The following is a 23,008-nucleotide window of genomic DNA, read 5'->3' as shown; positions in this document are numbered from 1 at the left end:
GTTGGTTTTGCAGTGAACTAAAACTGACAGAGGAGACCATGTTAAAGATAGGCAGTGACATGTAAGAGTGGAATGCATGTGATAGCATTGACAAGGACTTGCAAGTGTTAACTTTCATGAGACAACAATCTAATGACAAAATGTGATACAGCTATAACTATAACAATTTATATAGCTTTATGTAGCTAATTTGTCTTCATTCATAACTCATACACAAACACTTGAAGATAATCATATGTGGCAGTTATTTGATAGTAACGGTTCATGATGATCTTGACAAATTTGTCCACTTTCAGCAACAAACACTGAACAACAACTTAGCCACAGCTGTTTTTATTTTTGTTCAGAATGTGTGTATGACAATATATTGGTATTGAATACAGAATACTTTTGCAAGGCAATGCATACCAAATTATCAGTAGTGTTACAGATATTATAATTATGAATAATTCACAAAGAATTAGAAGTCCAGGCTTGGTGAACTCTGATATCCAAAGTTTTTCCCCTGAACAGCATCTGTGCCAGTGATGAGTGATAATGGGTTTTCCAGATCCTTCTTATACAGTATGTTCCATAAAGTGGCCTTTATAATGGTTTTGGCTTCTGTTAAAAAACATACACAAATTATTTTAATGTGTATATGGACACATTTTCTTCTTTCCATTATGTCATTCTCAAAAGAATGGTGAACATGAAACAATAGAAGAATGCTAGTGGTCTCAGACTTTACGCTGCTTGACTCACTTGGCTCTTGTCACATGCTGCAACCTTAGCATCTTTCTTGCAGAGCATTTGTGGATAGGTGCAGCGTGAGCTGAGGTCTTCTTCCACTAATAAATTTTGCTCATCCGGTCTGGAGGGGAAGGGTGGAGTGACCCTGTGCACTGAGGAAATCAGGTTACATTATGATTTACTGCACTGAAAAGATTAAGCAGAAATGATCACATCATCTCAAACAAAAACAGGCTAACACAGCTTTTATAATTCAAAAAGGGTTGTCATACTCCAGCTTGAGCCTCATTAAGCATGTGTTGGTTTTTCAAAGCTGCCTTTATCATTTACTGTTGGAAAAGAAAAGCATTAAGGGTAACACTTTAGAATACTGTTCAGTCGTTAATGAATAACTACATAGGAACAAATGGCTAATGCACTATTAACATTGTAGTAACTACTATTAACTAACGAGAAACTCTGATTAACGATTTATTAAGTAATAGCGCTAAGTTGAAACTGGTAGTTAACTATTAGCTAACCAATAACTACTATTTTTTTCATATATCCTGAGAACTCCTAAGAACTACTTTATACAGGTTTATAATTAATGTGAATTATGCATAATGAATAATTAACTCTAAAATGAAGATCATGGTAACCCACTAGTAATGATGAAGTGTTACCAAATCCTTCTAAAGGAACTACTAATTACTTGGATCAGTATTCTAAAGTGAAAATCATCATAACGTCCTAATATTGACTGATGTCATTGTGAGCTTTTGAGATATATGTAAGGTTTTGGATAGTAATGATTCAAGTGTTACTACATCCTTCTGAAGAAATTACTAATTATTTGGATCAGTATTCTAAAGTGAAGATCACGGTAACCCCACTAGTAATGATGAAGTGTTACCAAATCTAGCAAAATGAATTACTAACCAGAACCTTACAAAAACCTTAAAAGTTTACAATTATTTCAGTAATTACTAGATAATTATCACGATCTTCACTTTAGAATACTGATCCAAAAAATTACTAATTCCTTTAGAAGTATGTAGTAACACCTGAATAATTACTATTCAATACTTTACGAAAACCTCAAAAGCTTACAATGATTTCAGTCATTACTAGGGAGTTATCATGATCTTCACTTTAGAATACTGATCCAAATAATTAGTAATTCCCTCTGAAGAATTTGGTAATACTTGAGTCATTACTACTGGGTTACCATGACCTTTACTTTAGAATGAATTATACATTATGTATTATTCATATTAATTATCAACCTGTATACAGTAGTTCTTAGTAGTTCTTGGGGAGGTATGAAAAAAATAATAGTTACTGATTAGCTAATAGTGAACTACCACATTCGACTAAGCACTATTACTTACTAATTCATTAATCAGAGTTGCTTGTTAGTTACTAGTAGTTACTAGAGTGCTAATATTGCATTACTCATGTGTTCTTGTGTAGTTATTCATTAATGATGGAACAGTATTCTAAAGTGGTACCGCAGTAAGTAAAAAAGTAAAGAATACTAAAGTCCAGCTAAAAGTACAGGGTCCATGTCTGTGTGACAGCTGTATCTGAATAAGCTGGGGTGCAGAATGACACCTCAGACACCGTCTCAGTAGGGCAACATACCATGGAAGCAAAGGTGTAACCTGAGAGCCTTGAGTTATGCTGTGTGATAACAGTAAAATGCCATTGACTAATAGTCATCCTTAACTTTCCTTCAGTAAAGAACCTCCATCACCCCATGAACTCAAATTTTAAGTTTTGGGGCTTTTACTCTATGTCTTACCTTTAAGGTCACCTGTATGCCAAAAGTTGACACAATGAAAAATTTTACATCATTTATATATATATACAAAAACTTATTTTGGATGCGATTAATCGTGTATATATATATATATATATATATATACATACACACACACGATTAATCGCATCCAAAATAAGTTTTATTCTAAAAATGCGTGTGTACTGTGTATATTTATTATGTAAATATAAATACACTCTCATACAGTATATATTTAAAAATATTTACATGTATTTAAATGTATATTTTATATTTATATAATTTATATTATATCTAAATATATTTAATATACAAATATAACATATTTTTCTTAAATATATACATGCATGTGTGTGCATTTATATATACATAATAAATATACACAGTACACACATATATTATGTAAACAAAACCTTTTATTTTGGATGTGATTAATCGTTTGACAGCACTAATATATATATATATATATATATATATATACACACACACACACATACACTGTTTTGTTGTTGTTTTTTTAGCAAAAATGGACCAAAAATTCTAAGGGTCTTCAAGGATTAGGCCTATTCTGAATAAAATGTATTTCCTAGCAATAGAGAAAATATTGCGAGTATTTTATCAATAGGAAATATTATTAGGAAATGTACTTAGAATCAACAGAAATATCAGACCACCCGGAAATTAAACTCAAGAGCATATGGATATTAAGACAACACTGACAAGTAACTTGCATGCATTTAACAAAGTTAATTGTGATGTGTCTGTTAGCTGATAATATGTGAGTATATGTGAGTGAATATAGAGTACTTACCTCAGTCACCACCTACCTCAGATAAAGTTACAGACTCTCTTGCAACCAAAAATACATATGCTAAAGACAGATGACATCATCCTGACTACAACAGTCCTTATTTACTACACTCCCATTTTCAAGCTAACGTAGATATGAAGCACATTGAACACCAATACCATATTAACTGTTTGTATAAAATGATAAGGCTCATTGATTAAGCTTTAGATGAACCACTGTGTGTCTTTAAAATGTTAAATTATCTTATAAGATAAATAATGTATTATGGCTACATGCTTTTATTGTTGTAATCATGAAAAGTTCAATAAATAACAAATATTAACACCAAATAGATAGTTCACCCAAAAGGCAAAATTCTGTCATCACAATTCTGTTCTAAAAATGTCTCTCAGTTTTTATTTGATTTTATTTGATTTTGACCCCATTTAGTTTCATTTAATGGTCAAAATAAATAAATAAATTCTTCAAAATATCTTCATATAGATTTGAACAGACATAAGGGAGAGTATGTGATCCCTGAATTTCATTTAGATAGAAGTGGGTTTGTTTAAAAAAAAACACTCAAACTCTTTAAAAATAAATAATTTAATTGTAAAATGCTGAATATTTCAGAACTGCAACTATAAATAACTGCAGAGCAGACCAAGGCTTCATTAACATCACAAAGGGAACTGCATGCAGATCCACTGCTACTTCCATAATATAATAGGAAAAATACACAATAATTCAGTTCATGCTGAATTTGAATATTGCAAAACATTATTATAGTGATTTCAGTGTTCATAGCCAAAATGAACAAATCTGTGCATGGGTAGTTGATGCATGTGACAATGTAAAAAAAACAAAAACAAACAAACAAAAACAAAAAAACACAAACAACAAAATGTTATGCTGAAATTTAAAATGAATGTATACTGTATATAATAAAGTATATATTTAGGTCCTGTGCCTAACCACCATTTCAAAACTACAAATATTCAAATGTAGTCTTTCAAACAATATCATAAGAGCTGCATGCATTATAAATGAATTGCATTCTAAAATAATTATTAAACTGCTAGTTTAGAATAGTTTTAGATGAAGATTCATATCAACTACCCATGTGCTCTTACATTTGTGCAGTCACCAAAGACAGTTAATTCGGTGCACACCAGTGGTTATGTGATGTGAAGAAAGTTCAAAAGTGAAGAGTCCACATCCATGTGTTTTCCTTATGTTAATGGCAGTGTCCATTATAACAACAGCAGATAGAGAAGCCACAAAAAGAAACAGAGGGTGCCAAAGCAGGTGTGCCAGTCCAGTTTGAGAACATCTAAGTCAGGGCTGTTGTTACCTTTGACCTGTAGCATGGAGCTGGACGTGACAGTGCCAGCTGAGTTAGAGGCAGTGACCACATACTGCCCAGAGTCTCTCACTGCAGAGCTGTGAATGAACAACACATGTTTGCCTTCTTTACGGGATAGTTCTATGTGCTCATCATTGGCCAGTTTGTGTCCATTCTTGAACCTGAACAAAGAGTGAATTATTATGTTACACAATCACACCACAGCAAAAAAGGGCACACATTAATACACACTCAATGAAAAAGAGAAATTAGAGGAAATGTTAAAGTTGACGGTCCTACAGAGGTTACATAAAAAGGAAAGGTTAGCGAAAGGAAATGTGGATTAATAAATTAGTATACATGGAATATATGCATGATAGTGGAAAAAGTAGTTTGAATGAAATGAGATCAAAATTAATGGAGAAAACATCAACTTTCCTCAACAAACCTGCTTCATGCAGGCAGACAAAAATATATATGTATTTATTTGTTAATTTACCTGAACTACAAATACCATGCTTTTTGATGGATGAATTTTTAAAACTGGAATATCGATCAAAATGTTGTATAATGAGAATTTGCCACCCATTTGGATGCAATAGCATTTAGATAATTAATATCTCTATATATTACACTACTGTTCAAAAGCTTGGGGTTGCTCACCAAGTCTGCATTTATTTGATCAAAAATACAGTAAAAAACTTAAGCGTCATATAATCCTTCAGAAATCATTCTAATTTAACATTATCAATGTTGACAGTTGTGCTGCTTAGTATTTTTGTGGAAACTATGATACTTTTTTGTTATTCTTTGATGAATACTATTTACTATCACTTTTGATCATTGTAATGTGTCCTTGCTATATAAAGTTGTTTCTTTCTAAATTTCTTTTTTTTTAAACCGTACTGAACTGTAGTAAAATATTATATTATTTAAATGTTTAATACTATATATTATTAAATGATATTAAGAATAATATATTAATGTAGACTATTATATTAAGAAACAATAGCCAGTTTTTCCTCCTATTAGCAAAGAATGTTTTAACTTATGGGTCAAGTTTGTTATAAGCTACCCACCAGGTTAATGTAGGCTCAGGGAATCCAGTGACTTCCACCTCCAGGGTCACCGGAGAGCCCTCCATTACTGTGGCATTAGACAAGGGTTTGGAGAAGTTAGGGCTTGTGCCACCTGCCAGTTTTCCCATAACCTTTTTGGAAGATGCCCGCCTGATCTCCTCTCGGATGGCTGTGGGCTTGCAGAGATCCGAGTCCTGCTCTGTGGTTAATGGGGTAGGGGTAGCATGCGTGTTATTTGGCCAATCGCTGTGGCACTGACTCGTACTAGAATCATGCACACACTTTTGCATCTCGGTATGGCTCTCATGCACTGAGTAAAGCATTTCAGTGATGCTACTTGGTGGTGGGTTGCCAGATTTGCTTTTTAAGATGCTGGATATGGTGTTTGACACAAGGCTAGGGGCAGGTACTGTGAGGGGGCTTTGAACAAAAGAGGACGACTCTGCTCTGAGCCTAGCCCCCAAGCCAGTGGTGGGAGATGGGTAGCTCTCAGCCTGACTCGACGTCCACTCCCGCTGCCTCTGGTGTAGCGTGTCGCCGTGCTGGGAGTGGGACTGATGACTGTGCTGGTTAATGTGAAGGCTGTGAGAGCTCACGCAATAGCCGTCATCAAGGTCATTTTCTGACTGAATAATGTTGGATTCTGGAGTCTCAGATAAAGGAGGTAGGGAGATGTCATCTGGGGAGGTGCATTCGTACTCATCATTGGAGAGCGATTCCTCAGTAAGATGGTCAGGCTGGAAGTCACCTTCAGGTACAGGAGCTGCTGGCTCTGGTGTCCCATGTGGCAAATATTCCTCCTCTAAAGAATGATGAGCAGAAGTCTATAGAAACAAAACATACACTAATAAAGAGGAAAGAAGGTCTGTAATTCTCCCTGTAATATGATTTTATTTGCCATTTTTTGTTAGTTAGCATTTAAAAGCACCATTAGAAAGTCCACTAAAGACAAAAATCATGTTATGCAAGCCTAGATATACTGAAATACAAAATATTTAATGTAATTATAGTGTATTATTTATACATAGAATATGCATTTTACATGTCCTCAGAAGCAATAGAAATTATTTAAAATATTTCAAAAGTGACTGTAGCATCAAGATAATGATGTAAATTGTATGTTTAAAAAATTTATATAATATTCATGTATAAAATGTATAATTTAAACTTTCATGAGTTTGGGGTCAGTATTTTTTTTATAATCAGAAAGGACATATTAAATTGATCAAAAATGACAGTAAATACATTTATGTTACAAATGATCTCAATTTCAAATAAATGTTGTTCTCTTGCATTTTCTATTCATCAAAGAATCCTTAAAGTGTATAAGGAACACAAAATATCTGAGCAACAAAACTGTTTTCAACATTGATAATAATTGGAAAATAACAATAATATTTCTTGAGCACCAAATAAGCATATTCCACTGTAATTAAATATAACTATAATTGACAAAACAGACACAAACAGGGAGGTTTTCTTTTTTCAGTGGAGCCAAAACACACAAAAGAGACAAAAGTATTTAATTTTATTGTGTCATAAAAGTCATATTGTTAATTGTTGAATGTAGCCATTTTGGTTTTAAATGTTTCACCCCGTCACATGTTCATATTATCCCAACATATTTACTTACCTCACAATGTAATTTAGTAGCGCTTCAAAATAGGACTATTCTTTGCCTAATAAAATGATTAAAATTTTACCTACTTGAATAAACAATTGGAAAATGAATCCGTGTCAAAAAAAGGCTCACCTTGGAATATGAGTGAAAAGGATGATTTCTACTACAGGCCTGATACTTGTCCTCAGAGCTGGTCTTCTGAACAGCACACTGCAGCTCTCTTTGAATGTCTATGATGCTGGGACGTGATACACCTGGATCCCGCAGAGGTGGAGGAGGTGGGGGAGGTGGGGTTTCTTGTGAGTCTCTCTTGGTTTGCTGCAGAACGTGACTCCTCTTATCCCGCTCTGCAGGAGAATGGCTTACATTAACGGTGTGAGAGTGAGAGAAAGAGGTGTGCATCTCTTCTCTCCTCTCTATAGTAGATTTGCTCGTGATGGTCTCCACTTTGCTGGTCTTGGAATAGGCCTCCTGTGTGTACAACCTGGTCTCTGACAGCACTTTTTGATGCTCTGGATGATGTTTGTCTGGCAGATCTTGGCTTCGCGTCTTGCGAAGCTGAGGTTTCTTGTTTTCCAGATTCTTGCCGACAGGCATCTCTTTAGTACAGTGTGGGCCTGTCATCTCAGGGGTATGTCCACTTTCCTTTGTTTCAGGCTGAAATGGAAACGCTGGCTTAGGGTTGGGTGATTTTTGGAATATTCATGATACATTTGCAGTGTTTTTGCTGATTATATAAAATTAAACAACACTGAATAATGCAATAATTTAAATGCTCTCTTTTTAGTTGACTATGTTTCCTTAAGACCATCAATACACTGGTTTTGTGCTCCTTGTCTTGTGAATTGTCACCATTTTAAACTTCAGCATAAATAATGGTGTTCGAGTTTGTATGTAAGTGTGATTCATTTCTGTGAATATGTTTAATGAATCAATGCAAAACTCAGATCAAATACATCAAATATTCACATAATTATATTGACAGATTTTATTAAATAACAATCTTCGTAATGATTAGAGAAAACAGGGAGCAAAACTTGATTATTTATTCTATATTTCACTGAAACTGAACTTTAATTGTAATTTACTGCATTAATATTTCGAACGTACAATATAAAAGACAATGTACTGTATTTCTGGCATCTTTGCAATTGCAAGTCAATGTGTTACTGGTGTTTACCGTATCAATGGTGTCTCGTTTGTTGTTGTCTTCAGGTGATAGACACTGCTTCAAGGTCTCCAACTACATAAAGATTTCATATACAAATATTAATAGAAGTATATTTTATATTTTTAGTTATATACAATTGTCAGATTAATGTACCAAGTAAAATAATTATGTCTGACGTTTTTATCACCTGAAGTTTGGCTTCAAGGTCCAGCAGTCCATTTGACAGTTCTTTTATTGATTCTACAATTTCATGGTGTTTGTTGATTGTTTTCTCCATATATTTCTTTCCTTCTTCAGCACCTAAATTAAAAAAAGCAGTCATGCTTTGAGGCCAGCAGCTCTACTGTTTGGGTCAGAGGAACATTATAAAGGATTTTAAGGGGCTGCTGCAATTACTTTTATACACTGGGGTTTCTATGAAGTAATTTGTTCTATTCAGTAAAAGAGTAAATAATAAATAAGCAATATTTCAGAATGCATTCTTAATTTCTCACCATGTATCCGTACTGCCAGCTCTGTGATCTGGCTAATTCTCTCCTCTTGCTGTGGTATTGTGGGCCACACAAATTTTTCAAACTGTTTGTAGAGAGAACTGACTGCTTCCTTAGTCTTACACTGAGAGGAATATTTACCCACACGTACAATTGTGGAGCTTGCTTCGTCGCACCAGAACTGATACTGTGTTTAAAATGAAAGGTGAGAGGAGAGACTATTTTCAGAGACTATTTATAGCCATTTACTGTGATACTGCTTTAAAGTCACACATTTGTGGAAGCAAGGCATATTTAATTTGTTTTCTACTTCATTTAGCAGCATTATAAATGGAAAGATCTGAAAGTAAACATAAATATGAAACTTTGAAATAAATGAAAAAAATTCCAGAAATTCCACATCAGGCTTTTAAAATAAACAAGTAAAATTGCTGCTGAATTGTGATAGTAGCTCCTATTGGCTCATTATATGTTCCCGGTGCACCCCACCTCCTCTAAGGCTTGCTGGAGCTTGACATTCATGTCCAGGTTCTGTTTGTACTCCTCCACTGCCCTGTCAAAATCGCCCACCTGTCTCTGCAGCTCATTTAAGGCATCCTCAATCTCTCTGAGGCTGTTGCCAATTAAATGCCTCTCACTGCTGCTGGATACTTTCAGAGTGAAGGCTTGCAGCTTCTTCTTCAAAACCTACAACAGGGAGGGATTTGGATACATTTTATAAATAGACAGTTGTCAAAACATTAAAAGACGAAGAAATCTCCTGCAGGTATGAGTCTGTATAATTCTCTCACTGCTGAGTGAAGATCCTCAAATAAAAAAAAAACATATATAATAATAAAACTTTCAAGCAGATTAAAAGAGAGCTTCCTTACCTGTAGCTTTTCAATGTAAATCTCAATTTGCTGGATCTGATTTTTCACCGCCTTTAAGTTTCTCGACTTCTCATTTTTCTTCATGTAGTTGAATTTCAAATTGTTGAATTTCTTTTTGAGATCTTTAAAGGACTCTCTCATCTTAAAAAAAAATAAAAAATCAGGAAAAACATGTTAATGTAGCAATAGAAAATCATGCAAAGAACAACAGCCAATGGTTAAAGAAGAAAATAATTCACACATAAATAAAGGAATTTGAAAGAATCTTCAGGAACCTTTTTTTCCACATAAAAACAGTTCAAAGTGGCCATGTGATCATGCTCAAAAAAGAGGGAAAGTGTCTCAAAAGTAGTACAAATTTATTACAAAAGTAATTGCTACAATGGCTTTGTATAAGGAATAATGTGTTATTCTGAAGGCTAATGTTAAGAGATTTAAGAGCTTCATCAGAGGGGAAGATTGTCAGTGTATTTCAGTACTTTTTTGTCATACAAAACCATGATCCGCACTCATATGAAACAGTCTTTTCTTTTTGTTTTATTCTACATTTATCACCAGTAGGACAAAGACACAAACGTTTCGGCTCAAAGGTCTTCCTTTTAGCACACTGAGGAATGCCTTTGAGCCGAAACGTTTGTGTCTTTGTCCTACTGGTGATGAATGTAGAATAAAACTAAAAGAAAAGACTGTTTCATATGAGTGCGGATCATGGTTTTGTAAGTGATTTAATGGATTAACGCACCTAAACGAAAGATCGGTGCAAACGGTGCAAACAACTTTTGTGGAAGTACTTTTTTGTTAGAAATATTTATAAAGTATACACATATATACACATAACTGCTTTGCCCAAAAAATGTATCATAATATACAAAACAGATGAAACATGAATGAGTACATAATTTTAATTATAGGGTTAACTAACCCTTTATAACCTCTCTAACAACACAATGCCAGCTTCTTTAACATGCTGATTAGGAAATGTGTAACCAAATATAATAGTGTAATCAAATATAAGATTAGGTGTGGATGGGTATGGGGAGGGTCTCTAGCAGACAGTAGAGTGAGGTTCGGCTGAGTCCAGGGGGATTATTTTGGAGGGATTAATTGTCAGAGCAGTGGATGATTTATAATGCAGATCCATTTCTGTCCAGCCTGATGAGCTTTTGCAATGGTGTCGTTTTGCAATGGTGTCTCCAAATGACAGGCTCAAGTGTTGCCCAAGGACAGCTGCAACCCAGCGTCTAGAGCCAATTAAAGAGGCCTCACGACGGTCTTACAGGATATTTCCAACAGAGGGCTGTAGAGGAAGTTTCTGTTGCTGCCCAGACAGAAGGACATGCGCAGAGGAAAGTTCAGATACATTCATAATGTGTAACTTTCACATGGCATAATGGTGACTGTTAACATCTAATCAAGTTGCTTAAATTATGCTCAGTTAACATTTATGGTGGCAGTTGTTTCTCAGGGCCTTGTGATCTGATCTGGAAACCAAGAAATGAGGTGTTGCTGCAGACCAAACTGGCGAATCTAGTGAAATCATCACTGGAAGTATTGACTGCATTTAGATTTTCTGCTAAACAAGACGGCACTGACATTTTACTTCTAAATCAACTCATCTAAAAATATCAATTGGTCAATGCGACTACAATGAAAATAATATCCATTTGTAGTCTATGAAAGCTGGACTGTGAAAGCGAAACAGAGACAGTGAGAGAAACAGAGTTACTTCTCTTTGCAGATGAACAGCAGCAACTGTCCAAGCTAAAATGTCAGCTTGTTTACTCATGCATATTTATGACTGGCTGGTGGTTTGATTGGTATGACACATTGACAGTGTCTTAGAAATTGTTGAATCATGTCTTATTCAAATGAACTATAAATCATCATGTACAGGTATATCATATCACAAATACGTAGTAGCCTATTCTTCAAGTTTCTACTGTTGATTTTTATGTTTGATGAGCATAAAAATCTAATCAACCCCAAACTGTTGAAATGATAGTAGTGTACACAACTCGTTTCATAAAACAGCTTTGAAAGTAGTGCCAGACTGACTGTAAGTACAGCTAATTTTAGAAATTTCCTTGCTCTATTTAAAGTCTTGCAGCAGTCATACATTGAAATAGCATGACATCACGTGACACAGGGAACCTGAAGCTTTGTATAAGAAGCTTTGAATTCTACTTCTACTGAAGAGCAAGATAGACGTTGAGTTTCTAGAATACTGACTTACATAAAGAGACCCACAAGCTGCATGTGTTTAATACAATACATGTCTTTGTGTGACATCTCCTCATGGAAAGATAAAAGAATATTTGATTAATTCAGTTATCATCATTATGCTCCATCTACGGTATCTGCAGAATGTGACTTTTTTGACTCCATTGTACACAACAATATTGAAGGCTCCATAACTTTGGCAGTTGTTTTTTGAGTTAACGGGAAATAATTAAGCATAGGGGCTTTGCTTACAATTTCTACCTGATACATGAAATGGATACATGAAATCCAGGTCTAGAAATCTCACTTTTATAATTATTTAAAAAAAAGAATTGTTGATGGGGTGAATTGAAATAAATATATGGACTCTTAGCTATTTAGCTTACATTAATGCTTGTTTTGTCTTTATTTTAAAATGCGGTCATCTTGAGGCACCCTTAAACATTTGCTGAGCCCCCATAGTGGCCCCTGACCCCGCCCACCCCTAGTTGAGAATCACTGGTCTAAATGCCTGTGCTTATTGATTTAGAGGAAAAAGTATGATTATCATCCTCTAGAGGGAGACAGAGATTACAATATTATCACAATAGTTTTTAAAGACATTCTAAAATACTTTTAATTAATTATGGTATCGCTCATCAAACTATAAAATTAAACTTATGAATATTTGCAAACAACGAGTCAATACAAAAAAAAACAACAACAACAAAGGACAAAAACAAAAATGGCTGTATATCCCTCATACACAGAAAACCCAATTTGTGCAGTAATCAAAAATCATAAAGGACATCATGAAACTAAGTCATTCAAGGAAGGAAACCTATCTGATGTTCTGTGGCCTGTGAGGTTTGCGGTATAATCCTAGGGATTGACTGTTGGATTTTGTGGCTGTGGGGCAGTAAGTATGTGATAAGGGTGGAATCCTTCCTGCTATCTGAAGTGATGAGAGACAAATGGCAGGATCCCTCAGTCAACACAGGGAGAGACAACCCCTGCAGTTCACAGACTAAATTTAACAAGGGCAGACAAGCTATAAATAATTCAGGGTGAGAGACAATGAGAGTCAGCCACAAAATACCAACAAGTGTGTTCCCTGAGCCCTGGATCTGTACGCTGGGAAAAAGATTTAACACATCTTTAAGGAAAATTACAGGCAATAAGGGCATGAGGAATCCAAGCTTCAGTGATCTTTTAAAATAAAAGAAAAATATTTGTACTATGAAACACTCTCAGAAATAAAGGTACAAAGGCTGTCACTGGGGCGGTACCTTTTCAAAAGGTTCACTTTTGTACCTATTAAGTTCAAATATGTACACTTTAAGCACTAATGAGTATCTTTAAGGTACCAAAATGGACCTTTTAGGTACAAACATGTACCTTTTGAAAAGGTACCGCCCCAGTGACCTTTATTTCTGAGAGTGAAACATACTAACTTCCAAAACTCAATTTATTCCCCAGTGAAAATAAGAGCATGACACTTAAGTTGCTAAAATGGCTTGTTCTGTACTTTTGCAATATCTTTCCGATTATGACATTTAAACCCATCACCCTTGTACAATGCAATGCAGGCTTTGAAAAGAGGCCGTGAACATTAAAAACTATATTGGACCCAGCGGTCTCGTTTCACATGCATAGATGCGTTTCTTAATGGCACAGCAGCAAATAATGACCTTTTGAGTTAGTGAGAGATAGTGGAACATGGTCTTATGATTTGAACTTGTGATTTTTATAGGGCGCAAAAATATTTTAGTGGACCTAAAAGACCACTATTAACCTCACATGATGCAATCAAGACACAACGATATTGTTTTTCCATGGCACAATGTTTTTTTTCCTGAATTGCACTTCAGATGAGACGAAACTTACCTCACCAATCTCTTCCTTGTAAAGGCAGAAGTGGACATTGCTCATCAAACTCTCTTCACACTTGTTGGCCTCAGCAATCCATTCAACGCTTCCTCTCTCCAATTTTTCCAGTTTCTCCTTTAACTGCTGCACTGACAACACCAGCAGATGCTTGGAGCATAAAGAAAGGGGGAAAATGGAGAAGAATGCTCATTTATGGCACTTGTTTCATACCATTTCTATCAAAGCAACTAGTATTGTTATGTATATTTATGCATGACAATGTAAGAAATTATCAACATGATTGTTCCACAGGTTCTGTTCACATCATGTTGTGTAAAGAAAGTTGTCAGGTTCGGGAAAGGAAATCCAGAAAATGCATGAAATCTTTTGAAGATAATATTTTTTAAGTAATTGACACACCGACTGCTGCACAGTGCTGGTGAGATCTGCACCCAGCGAGAGAGCGAGCTTGTAAAGATGATGGATGTGCCTCTGCCTCTCTTGGTGCTGAGTTAACTGAGTCCTGGCCTGGCTGGTGTCACTGAACACAGTCACTGGTTCTGCATGTAAAACAGTGTCCAGCTGAAAAAAAATATATATATATGCTTAGGCTACAAATTTCAGTAAATAATATAATATAATATAGAAAGAATAAATAATATTAATAAAAATATTTAAAACTTACAAACAAACAAACAATTCAATTAACAAATTAATAACACAAAATTCAAATATTTTTTAGCTCTCCAAGGCAGTTGAGGTAAAGAAAAACAGTCAACAATTCTCCAACAAATGTCCACTCGTTCAGTACTGTTTAAAACAATTGCACCCAATTATTAAATAATGACGATGATGACAATAATACTATTACTGTTTAGTCACAATATACAGTTGTCAGGATGCAACTCGTGACATTGGCTAAATAAATGAACACGGTCTGCAAAGCTATTATCTAGAGAGTGAGTAGTGACTTTGAAAATGCTTTTCATTTTTATACATCACTATTTAATTCTCATTATCCTATTATTTTGCATAATCCATTAGAATGAGTAGGTGGCTGACTTTTAACAGTGCATATTAATTCTGGTTTTGAAATCCATTACAATATCTTTTCAAATGACTCTTTAAAGTGACAGAAAATAGATTTTACCTCTTGATAAAGCTGATGAAATTTACTGGCCATACTGAGAATGGTTTCATACTCTCTGATTTTATCCCTGACACGCTGATGTAGCTGCAGGAGCTCAGAAACTCTCTCGTTCTTCTCTTTCACCGGTATTTCCTTCAAGCCAAGCAGCTCGGATGCCTTAACCAGGAATTCCACTTCTGCATTCAGTTGCTGTGAAGTTTTTAAAATTGAGGTTAGTTATGCAGTTGTTAAAACAAAGCATTTGCAATAATGAGAAAGCAAAAATAGTAGTTTTACCAGGAATTCTGGCTTTACAGCATTGAAGTGCTCCTGTAGTTTAGACACAGACTGAGAATCACCCCCCAAATCAACCTTTGAAGCTGGAGCAAAAATCTCCTCCATTGCCTTTAAATCATGAAGAACCTGCAGGCAATAATGCAATTAATGTTTTGATGGAAGAAATAAAATAGCATCCTTTTTAAAAGCTGAAATACTTATTTAAAATGATGTATTTATGAGTTACCTTTTTAAGTTGATCCTTAAATTTTTTCCACTGCTTCTTCACAGATTTCATCTGACTATAATGCAGTTGCCAGGACGTCCATAAGTCTGCTAGTTCAGATTTCTTTTTGGTCAGTGTCTCCATATATTTTTCTACAACATGTCCTGCTGCTTTAATGTTTAGATTCAGGTTGCCACTGACCTGCAACAAATACATTTTTAAAAAAAGGGTTTTAAACCCAAAGACACTGCCATAGATTTGCAAAGAGTAATAGTTGTACGTTTGCTCTACAAAGTGTCTTACCATGTTAGAGGAGTTAATAAAATTGTTGCCCAGGTCCTGCATGGTGAAAAACTTATGCAGTAATGACTGCCACTTAGCATCCAACATATCTTTCATGGTTGCACCTGCTCCTTCATTTTCCTCCACTTCCTCTGGCCTATTCTTATAGCATTCCTCAAGTGTCCTTATCTGTTCCTCAACCTGTGCCACCACACAAAATAATCATCATTGGAATATTGTTTTTTGTCTAACTGGATACATCAATACTATAAATATATGTCCTAAATATATAACCATACCTCATCTGCACTGTGCAGAAAGTCAACATAGGGTCTAAGGCTTTCCACATGTGATGAAATGTTTCTGAGCAATGTTTTCATCTCCTCTGCCAAAAGTGAAGCTTTGTTAGACAACTCAACTGCATCTGAGGATTCCAGCCACTTTAGTTCCTTTATAAAACCAGATATAACCTCTGATTCTCTCATAACATCCTGCAGGAAAAAAAAAAAAAACATCATTCACAGAAAGACTTCATAGCACGTTTACTTTTTAGGGATTGTATAAAATGGTAAAATAACTTTCCATGTCATATTGTTTTCTATTGTATAGTCACCTGAGACTGTGAGAGTAGCTCAACATGCTTGTTAAGGGTGTCCTGAGCCTCAGTTAGAGATGAACCAGGCTCTGTGCTGGAAGAGAGGACACTGTTGCTGCTCTTAATCCAAGCAGAGACCTGTGGAGATTCAGGACTTTGAGATAAATCATCATGAAGAAATATGTGACCCTGGACCACAAAACCAGTCTTAAGTCGCTGGGGTATATTTGTAGCAACAGCCAAAAATACATTGTATGGGTCAAAATTATCGATTTTTCTTTTATGCCAAAAATCATTAGGATATTACAGTAAGTAAAGATCATGTTCCATGAAGAAATTTTGTAAATGTCTTAACGCAAATGTATCAAAACTTAATTTTTGATTAGTAATATGCATTGCTAAGATTCATTTGGACAACTTTAAAAGCGATTTTCTCAATATTTTGATTTTTTTTTTGCACCCTCTGATTCCAGATTTTCAAATAGTTGTATCTCAGCCAAATATTGTCCGATCCTAACAAACCATACATCAATGGAAAGCTTATTTATTCAGCATTCAGATGATCTATCTAATCTCAATGTATAAATCTCAATTCTTAAGACTGGTTTTGTCGTCCTGGGTCACATATATGCACTTTTCAACAAGCTACAATATTAAGGTACATTTATCACCTTATAACAAAGAACCTAATTATGCATTTAAAAATAGAAAAAGTTGAAGGGTGAATTTTAGGCATGTACAATAAAAAACAAACAATTAAATAAATACATAAATAAATAGTGCATTTGCTTTGTTTCAAACAGCATAAATAAAGACAAATGAAAATAATAATTTCATGGCATTAAATAAATAAACAAACAAATAAATACATCCTTTATAGTTCTAATCCTTTACAGTTATTATGCCATTGAATTATTATTTTTTATTATTATTGGGTGGAAATATTTGACAAGAAATTGACATTTCTTGGCATTACATATATGTGACCCTGGACCACAAAACCAGTCATAAGGGTCAGTTTTTTTAAATTGAGATTTATACATCAGCTGAATAAATAAGCTTTCCATTGATGTCTGGTTTGTTTGGATAATATTTGGCTGAGACAACTATTTGAAAATCTGGAATCTGGGAAAAAAATCTAAATATTGAGAAAATCGCCTTTAAAGTTGCCCAAATTAAGTTCTTAGCAATGCATATTACTAATCAAAAATTAAGTTTTTATATATTTACAGTAGGTAATTTACAACGTATCTTCATGGAACATGATCTTTACTTAATATCCTAATGGTTTTTGGCATAAAAGAAAAATCGATAATTTTGACCCATACAATGTATTGTTGGCTATTGCTACAAATATACCCATGTTACTTATGACTGGGTTCATGGTCCAGGGTCACATATATATAAAATGTTTATTTTTATTAAAATTATTAGCATTATTATTATTGTTGTTAGAACAGTGCCACAAAATTGATGTTTCATGACATTCACTCAATTCTTTGTTATAGATGGTGTCGGCTACATACAGAGATTACCACATTTTTCTATACCTTATCCACCAGTTCTTCAAATGAAGACACCAGCTGCTGCCGTTTGCCTGTTAACTCTCTGTGGGCGTGACACTCATGGCTCAGAGCATCGATTCTCTCTTTGATGTATCCCAGCATCCTTTGCAGCCCTCCAACTTGGGCACTAACAATCAAACACACACGCACCATGGATGCCTAACACTACACAGAACATCTCAATCCTTTTATCAATCCTCTGAAAACCCTGAGTCTGGATATCTGCTGTGATAGGGTCTTTTTTTAACACACTATAGCATCTGCTCTTCGTCTTCTCACCTTTGTGGGTCAAGCTTCTGAAGTAACAGCTGACCTCTCTGAAGAGGCTCGACAGATGCGTCTTTTATACTCCGTGAATACTCATCATGTTTCCTAGCCAGTTCGGGTAATGGCAGAGGCTGATTCTTCAGTACCTTTATAGCAATCTCTATGGTGCCCAGCACCTCAAATGCCTGTTTAAAAAAAAAAAAAAAAAAAAAAAATTAGGATTAGGTTTGGAGATAGAGGTTGCATCACATTATGTAAAATTGGCTTACATTGCCCTGATTATGGCTAAGAAAGCTATTCTCCTACAATGGAAAACTAAGCAATCATTAAATATTAACCATTGGTTAAATTTATTACTAGAGTACATGGTTATGGAACGGATAGCTGCTGTAGCTAGGAAGAGTATTAGCTCTTATTTGGAATTGTGGTCACCTTTCATAAATTATTTTGGACTGGAGGAGTGATCATGGTATGTGTGTGAAGATGACACTGGGTAGTTAGAAACATCTTTTGAAGGCAGGATTTTATATCCTATACTCTATGCAATTTCTGATCTATTAATTATGTGAATTGTGAAATTGGCATCATGTGTTTTATGTGGCTGTATGTTATTGTATGTTTTTTTTTTTTTTTTTTTTTTATTGTGCAGTGATGTTAAGTGTATCTGAAAAAAAAATTATATATATATTTATATATTTATTTATTAATATCATATTTATTTATAATAATGTCAGACCTTATTTTACTCAAAGCCTTCTTAAAAAAAATAATAATAAATTATATATATAATATATACATCACACACTATAAATCACTCACATTATACATCTCCACTAGGGGGTACTATACTTCAACCACAAAAACAAATGTCAAGCAAGTCACTAGAGTGTGGTCAGAAGAAGAGTGTGTGAAGTGCTACTATATTACATACTTTATTAGCACTGCTGTAAAAGGCATTGCTCTCCTGCAGATGAGCCAGACGATTCATCATGAGGCTCCAGAACTGCTCGTGTGTAGCTTTGAGTTTTTCACTCTTCTCTGACAAGTGTTGAAGTTGTGTGCACTCATTCGAGGAAAGCAGATCTGACGCCTGCTGTATCAACCTCTCAACCAGTACACGCCAGTCCTGAAGAAGGTACATGAACCATTAAACAGCTTTAGATACCCATTAAAGTTAACCTTTTTAACTTAAAAATATATTTTAATTTTATTTTAAGAATATGTGTTGTAATATTAGAAAGTATTTCTACAAGGGGATCAGACTTTCAGTAATGTGCTGTGGTCAAACTCAGGCACTTACACTTTATTAATTATAACTTGATTATTTACACAATGGCACAAAGATTAACAGTACAGAAATAGAGATCTAATGTTACTGTAGCTGTTGCTGAGTAAGAGAGTGAGAATTAGCTTACATGATGGTTCCAGCCTGAAGTTTATTTTAAAAGCCATTTAATACCATACACATTTATGTAATTATATTTAAGAAATGATTACATTGTTGGCATTCAATATGTCTGTGATGTTGTTTTCCCACCAAATTATGTCACAAATGATGTCCTGATTGAAAGTGATTTTGCAAAAACTTAACAGGGTAGAAACACTAGGACAAGAGCGGGAAAAAACGTTAAAAAAAATAAACAAAAAAACACTGATTACTAATTACACATCAATTTTTGTTTGAAATATTTTGATTACAGAAAGAAAAACTTTAAACACCTGAAATATTTTTTAGTAAATCAGTTTTTCAAGTTACATAGCAGTTAGTCCATAATGGTTGAGCACAATATCCCCACTCAAATCCAAAGAACTTATTTTAAATGTATCTCTATATTTTCACTTAATTATAATATTTTTTAGAAAAGAAAACTATTCTGACTAATTCGTCTTGAATATATTAAGGTATATTTTATCTGTTCATTGAACAGTGTAGTGATCTCTTACCTTGGATTTCTGTTCAAATTCTTTGTATTCACGTAGTAAGTCCTCATTTTCTGACAGAGATGAACCCAGCTGACTGTTTTCCAAGAACAAAGTAGCCTTTTCCTTAAACCACTGTGTTACCTGTTTAAAAGCACATATGACACATAATGCAATAGCGTCTAAAAGTGAGACCTCAAGTGAAAATGCTTCTACTTTGCATTTGTCAATTTTAATACAAAGTTCTAATTATAAATGATCAGCATAACAATATGAGCTAAGAGTAGAAAACAAACCAAAACATATTTTATTATCTGTCGTGAATAAAACATGATGCTCAATGAAAGCAAAAACATCTGACTGACATCTGACTTTTTTTTTTATACCTGGAAATAGGCTAGTTTATCTAAAATATGTTTTCTTCATTTAATATGATTTGATTCCAGGTTTAATTAAATAAAAAAATCATTTTCACAATGATTCAGTTAAAATATCTCTATGTAGCTGAATAATAAAAATAAGTAATTTACGGATTTGATTCACAGTGATTTAAAAAAGAAGATTAGCAGTTTAACATTTAATAACATTTTAAATTTAACATTGATATGCAAAGCATTAGTGCCCTTTAATGAAAGCAAAGTGGGTTTTCCACAGGGATCATATCAAACACAAGCATGTGCCCTGTCCCCTCTCAGCATGCTAAGTATGCTGGCCAGTTATTTTAGTTCAACATTTTTAAAAAGGCAGCCGGTCATCAACAAGTTTTCATGCTGAGTGCCTTTGAGCATGCTTGAATATCCTTTACCATGTGAGAGTTTGGACAATCTAACATGAACACACAAAAAGCAACTTATGATAGCTATATTTGTCATAATATTGTATTTCGTTAAGGTATCCATTACACAATAGCAGTGAAATACTTGAAGTGGAACTCATGTTGTCTTGAGAGATTTTTTTTCAGGATTGTGATCCTGTTGTCATGTAGTAGATATCTTTAAAGAAGCAATCAGGAACATTTAAAGTTGCATGAGCCATTATAACAGTTGTCTTGGACCTGGCGGAGTATATGTAGTATCATGATTTTTTTTAAAACAGCGATATTTTCAAATATTATTACAATTTAAAATAATTGTTTTCTATTTTAATATATTTCAAAATTTTATTTTTTCCTGTGATGCAAGGCTGAATTTTCAGCATCCATTAATCCAGTCTTCAGTGTCACATGATCCTTCAGAAATCATTCTAACACGCTGATTTGGTGATTAAGAAATATTTTTTATAATTATCATCACTGTTGAAAACAGTTCTGTTTATTATTTTATAGGTTTTTTTTCAAGATTCTTTAATAAATAGAAACTTTTAAAAAAAGTTATTTGAAATAGAAAATATCTGTAAATTTAATGCATCCTTACTGAATAAAAAAAATAATTTTTAAAAAGAAAAAAAAAAGTCTTACAGACCCTAACCATTGAAGTAATAATGTAATTAAACTGGTGCAACTGATGCCATATCTTTTGTTTTTAGGAGAATTTAAGTTCATAATAATGAACTTTTCTTTGCAAGAGTGACTTACCTCCTGTTCCTGTCTCTCCCACTGTCGAACATGGTAAATCGTTTCCAGCTCATGCTTTTGTTGTCTCATGCAAAGGTCCACTTGCCGGCGTCTGTCCTGCAGAATTTCCATTAAACCTTCCACCTTTCCAAAGCTGCTCCAGGCCCCGTGAGAAGCTCTGCCATACTTCAGGGCCTGCTGAGACTGGAAGTCCTTCAAAAATTCCAGCAACTCACGACTCTTATTCAACACCAGCATTGACTTTTCCAACATCCCTGAGAACAGAGCACAAGCTTCTTAAAATATATTGGTGTGTTTTATTTTACAGTATATATGACAGATAACAAAAAACTCTGTTCACATATTTGAAAGATATTTTGTGGTTAGAATTCCAAACATTCCTGAAATAAGCTCCCTAAAGGCCAATCTGAGAACAATTCCTCTTCATTCATTAGGTTTATATCTGCATGACTCCTATGCCATCACATAGTCTCCTGCTTTTGGCAGGTCCTAGGGTGCTGCTAAGGGGTTCCAGGGAATCATAAGCCAGTTGTGAGTTTGTTGCAAAGGTGTTCAGAATGACAGAACTAGGGAACAAATCTCTTACCTCTTCTAATAGTGCTGTGTCTCTGAAGCAGTTCATTCATGTTGTCTGCAGTGGTCGATTTCTGACCAACACTCTGAAAGTCTTCAGCTTCATCTATCCTGATGGCAAACTGTAATTAAAAAAGTTTTAAAAGCAGCTGAAAAAAGTGGTAAGATTGAAAAGCCAGTATAATTGGCCAGATCAATATATTCATCTATATCTAACAAAGGCTGCATTTATTTGATCAAAAATACACTAAAAACACTAATATTGTGAAATAACACTACAAAGTGAAAAAATAAGTTTAAAATGTAATTTATTCCAGTCATGGCAAAGCTGAATTTTTAAGATCCTTCATAAATCATTCTAATACGCTAGTTTTGTTGCTTAAAACACATTTCTTATTATTATCAATGCTGAAAACAGTTGGGCTGCTTAATATATTTGTGAAAGAAGAGCATTTATTTAAAATTAGTGCTGTCAAATGATTAATTGCATCCAAAATAAAAGTTTTTATTTACATAATATGTGTGTGTGTGTATATTTATTATGTATATATAAATACACACAGATATAGCATATATTTTGAAGATATTTACGTATGTACATGTATATATTTATATTCATATATTTGATATCATATATATATAAATATATT

General features: G+C 34.2%; 1 protein-coding gene across 4 annotated transcripts in view; it reads right to left on the bottom strand.

The window, feature by feature from the left end:
• Nucleotides 1-309: 309 nt before the first annotated feature.
• The window catches only part of ccdc141 (coiled-coil domain containing 141), a 30,610-nt gene continuing 7,911 nt past the window's right edge, over nucleotides 310-23,008 (bottom strand). The window contains exons 4-27 of one of the 4 annotated variants that reach the window (XM_058786825.1): nucleotides 22,372-22,480; nucleotides 21,786-22,039; nucleotides 20,237-20,356; nucleotides 19,224-19,418; nucleotides 18,305-18,477; nucleotides 18,011-18,152; nucleotides 16,479-16,598; nucleotides 16,165-16,356; nucleotides 15,887-16,066; nucleotides 15,605-15,784; nucleotides 15,379-15,504; nucleotides 15,103-15,291; nucleotides 14,373-14,534; nucleotides 13,971-14,120; nucleotides 9,885-10,025; nucleotides 9,502-9,699; nucleotides 9,016-9,199; nucleotides 8,709-8,821; nucleotides 8,531-8,593; nucleotides 7,483-8,007; nucleotides 5,730-6,553; nucleotides 4,660-4,832; nucleotides 745-884; nucleotides 310-603 (exon numbers count right to left, since the gene is read on the bottom strand). In XM_058786825.1, the coding sequence (XP_058642808.1) occupies nucleotides 586-603; nucleotides 745-884; nucleotides 4,660-4,832; nucleotides 5,730-6,553; nucleotides 7,483-8,007; nucleotides 8,531-8,593; nucleotides 8,709-8,821; nucleotides 9,016-9,199; nucleotides 9,502-9,699; nucleotides 9,885-10,025; nucleotides 13,971-14,120; nucleotides 14,373-14,534; nucleotides 15,103-15,291; nucleotides 15,379-15,504; nucleotides 15,605-15,784; nucleotides 15,887-16,066; nucleotides 16,165-16,356; nucleotides 16,479-16,598; nucleotides 18,011-18,152; nucleotides 18,305-18,477; nucleotides 19,224-19,418; nucleotides 20,237-20,356; nucleotides 21,786-22,039; nucleotides 22,372-22,480 (4,671 nt within the window). In that variant the 3' untranslated portion in view covers nucleotides 310-585. The remainder of the gene's footprint in view (nucleotides 604-744; nucleotides 885-4,659; nucleotides 4,833-5,729; nucleotides 6,554-7,482; nucleotides 8,008-8,530; nucleotides 8,594-8,708; nucleotides 8,822-9,015; nucleotides 9,200-9,501; nucleotides 9,700-9,884; nucleotides 10,026-13,970; nucleotides 14,121-14,372; nucleotides 14,535-15,102; nucleotides 15,292-15,378; nucleotides 15,505-15,604; nucleotides 15,785-15,886; nucleotides 16,067-16,164; nucleotides 16,357-16,478; nucleotides 16,599-18,010; nucleotides 18,153-18,304; nucleotides 18,478-19,223; nucleotides 19,419-20,236; nucleotides 20,357-21,785; nucleotides 22,040-22,371; nucleotides 22,481-23,008) is intronic. The other 3 variants (XM_058786827.1, XM_058786826.1, XR_009272787.1) reach the window with 3 other exon arrangements.

The sequence above is a fragment of the Onychostoma macrolepis genome, chromosome 09 (assembly GCF_012432095.1).
Source record: "Onychostoma macrolepis isolate SWU-2019 chromosome 09, ASM1243209v1, whole genome shotgun sequence".
Taxonomy (NCBI): Eukaryota; Metazoa; Chordata; class Actinopteri; order Cypriniformes; family Cyprinidae; genus Onychostoma; species Onychostoma macrolepis.
Note: the sequence above shows the minus strand (reverse complement) of the source record. Positions and strands in the feature narration are given on the sequence as shown.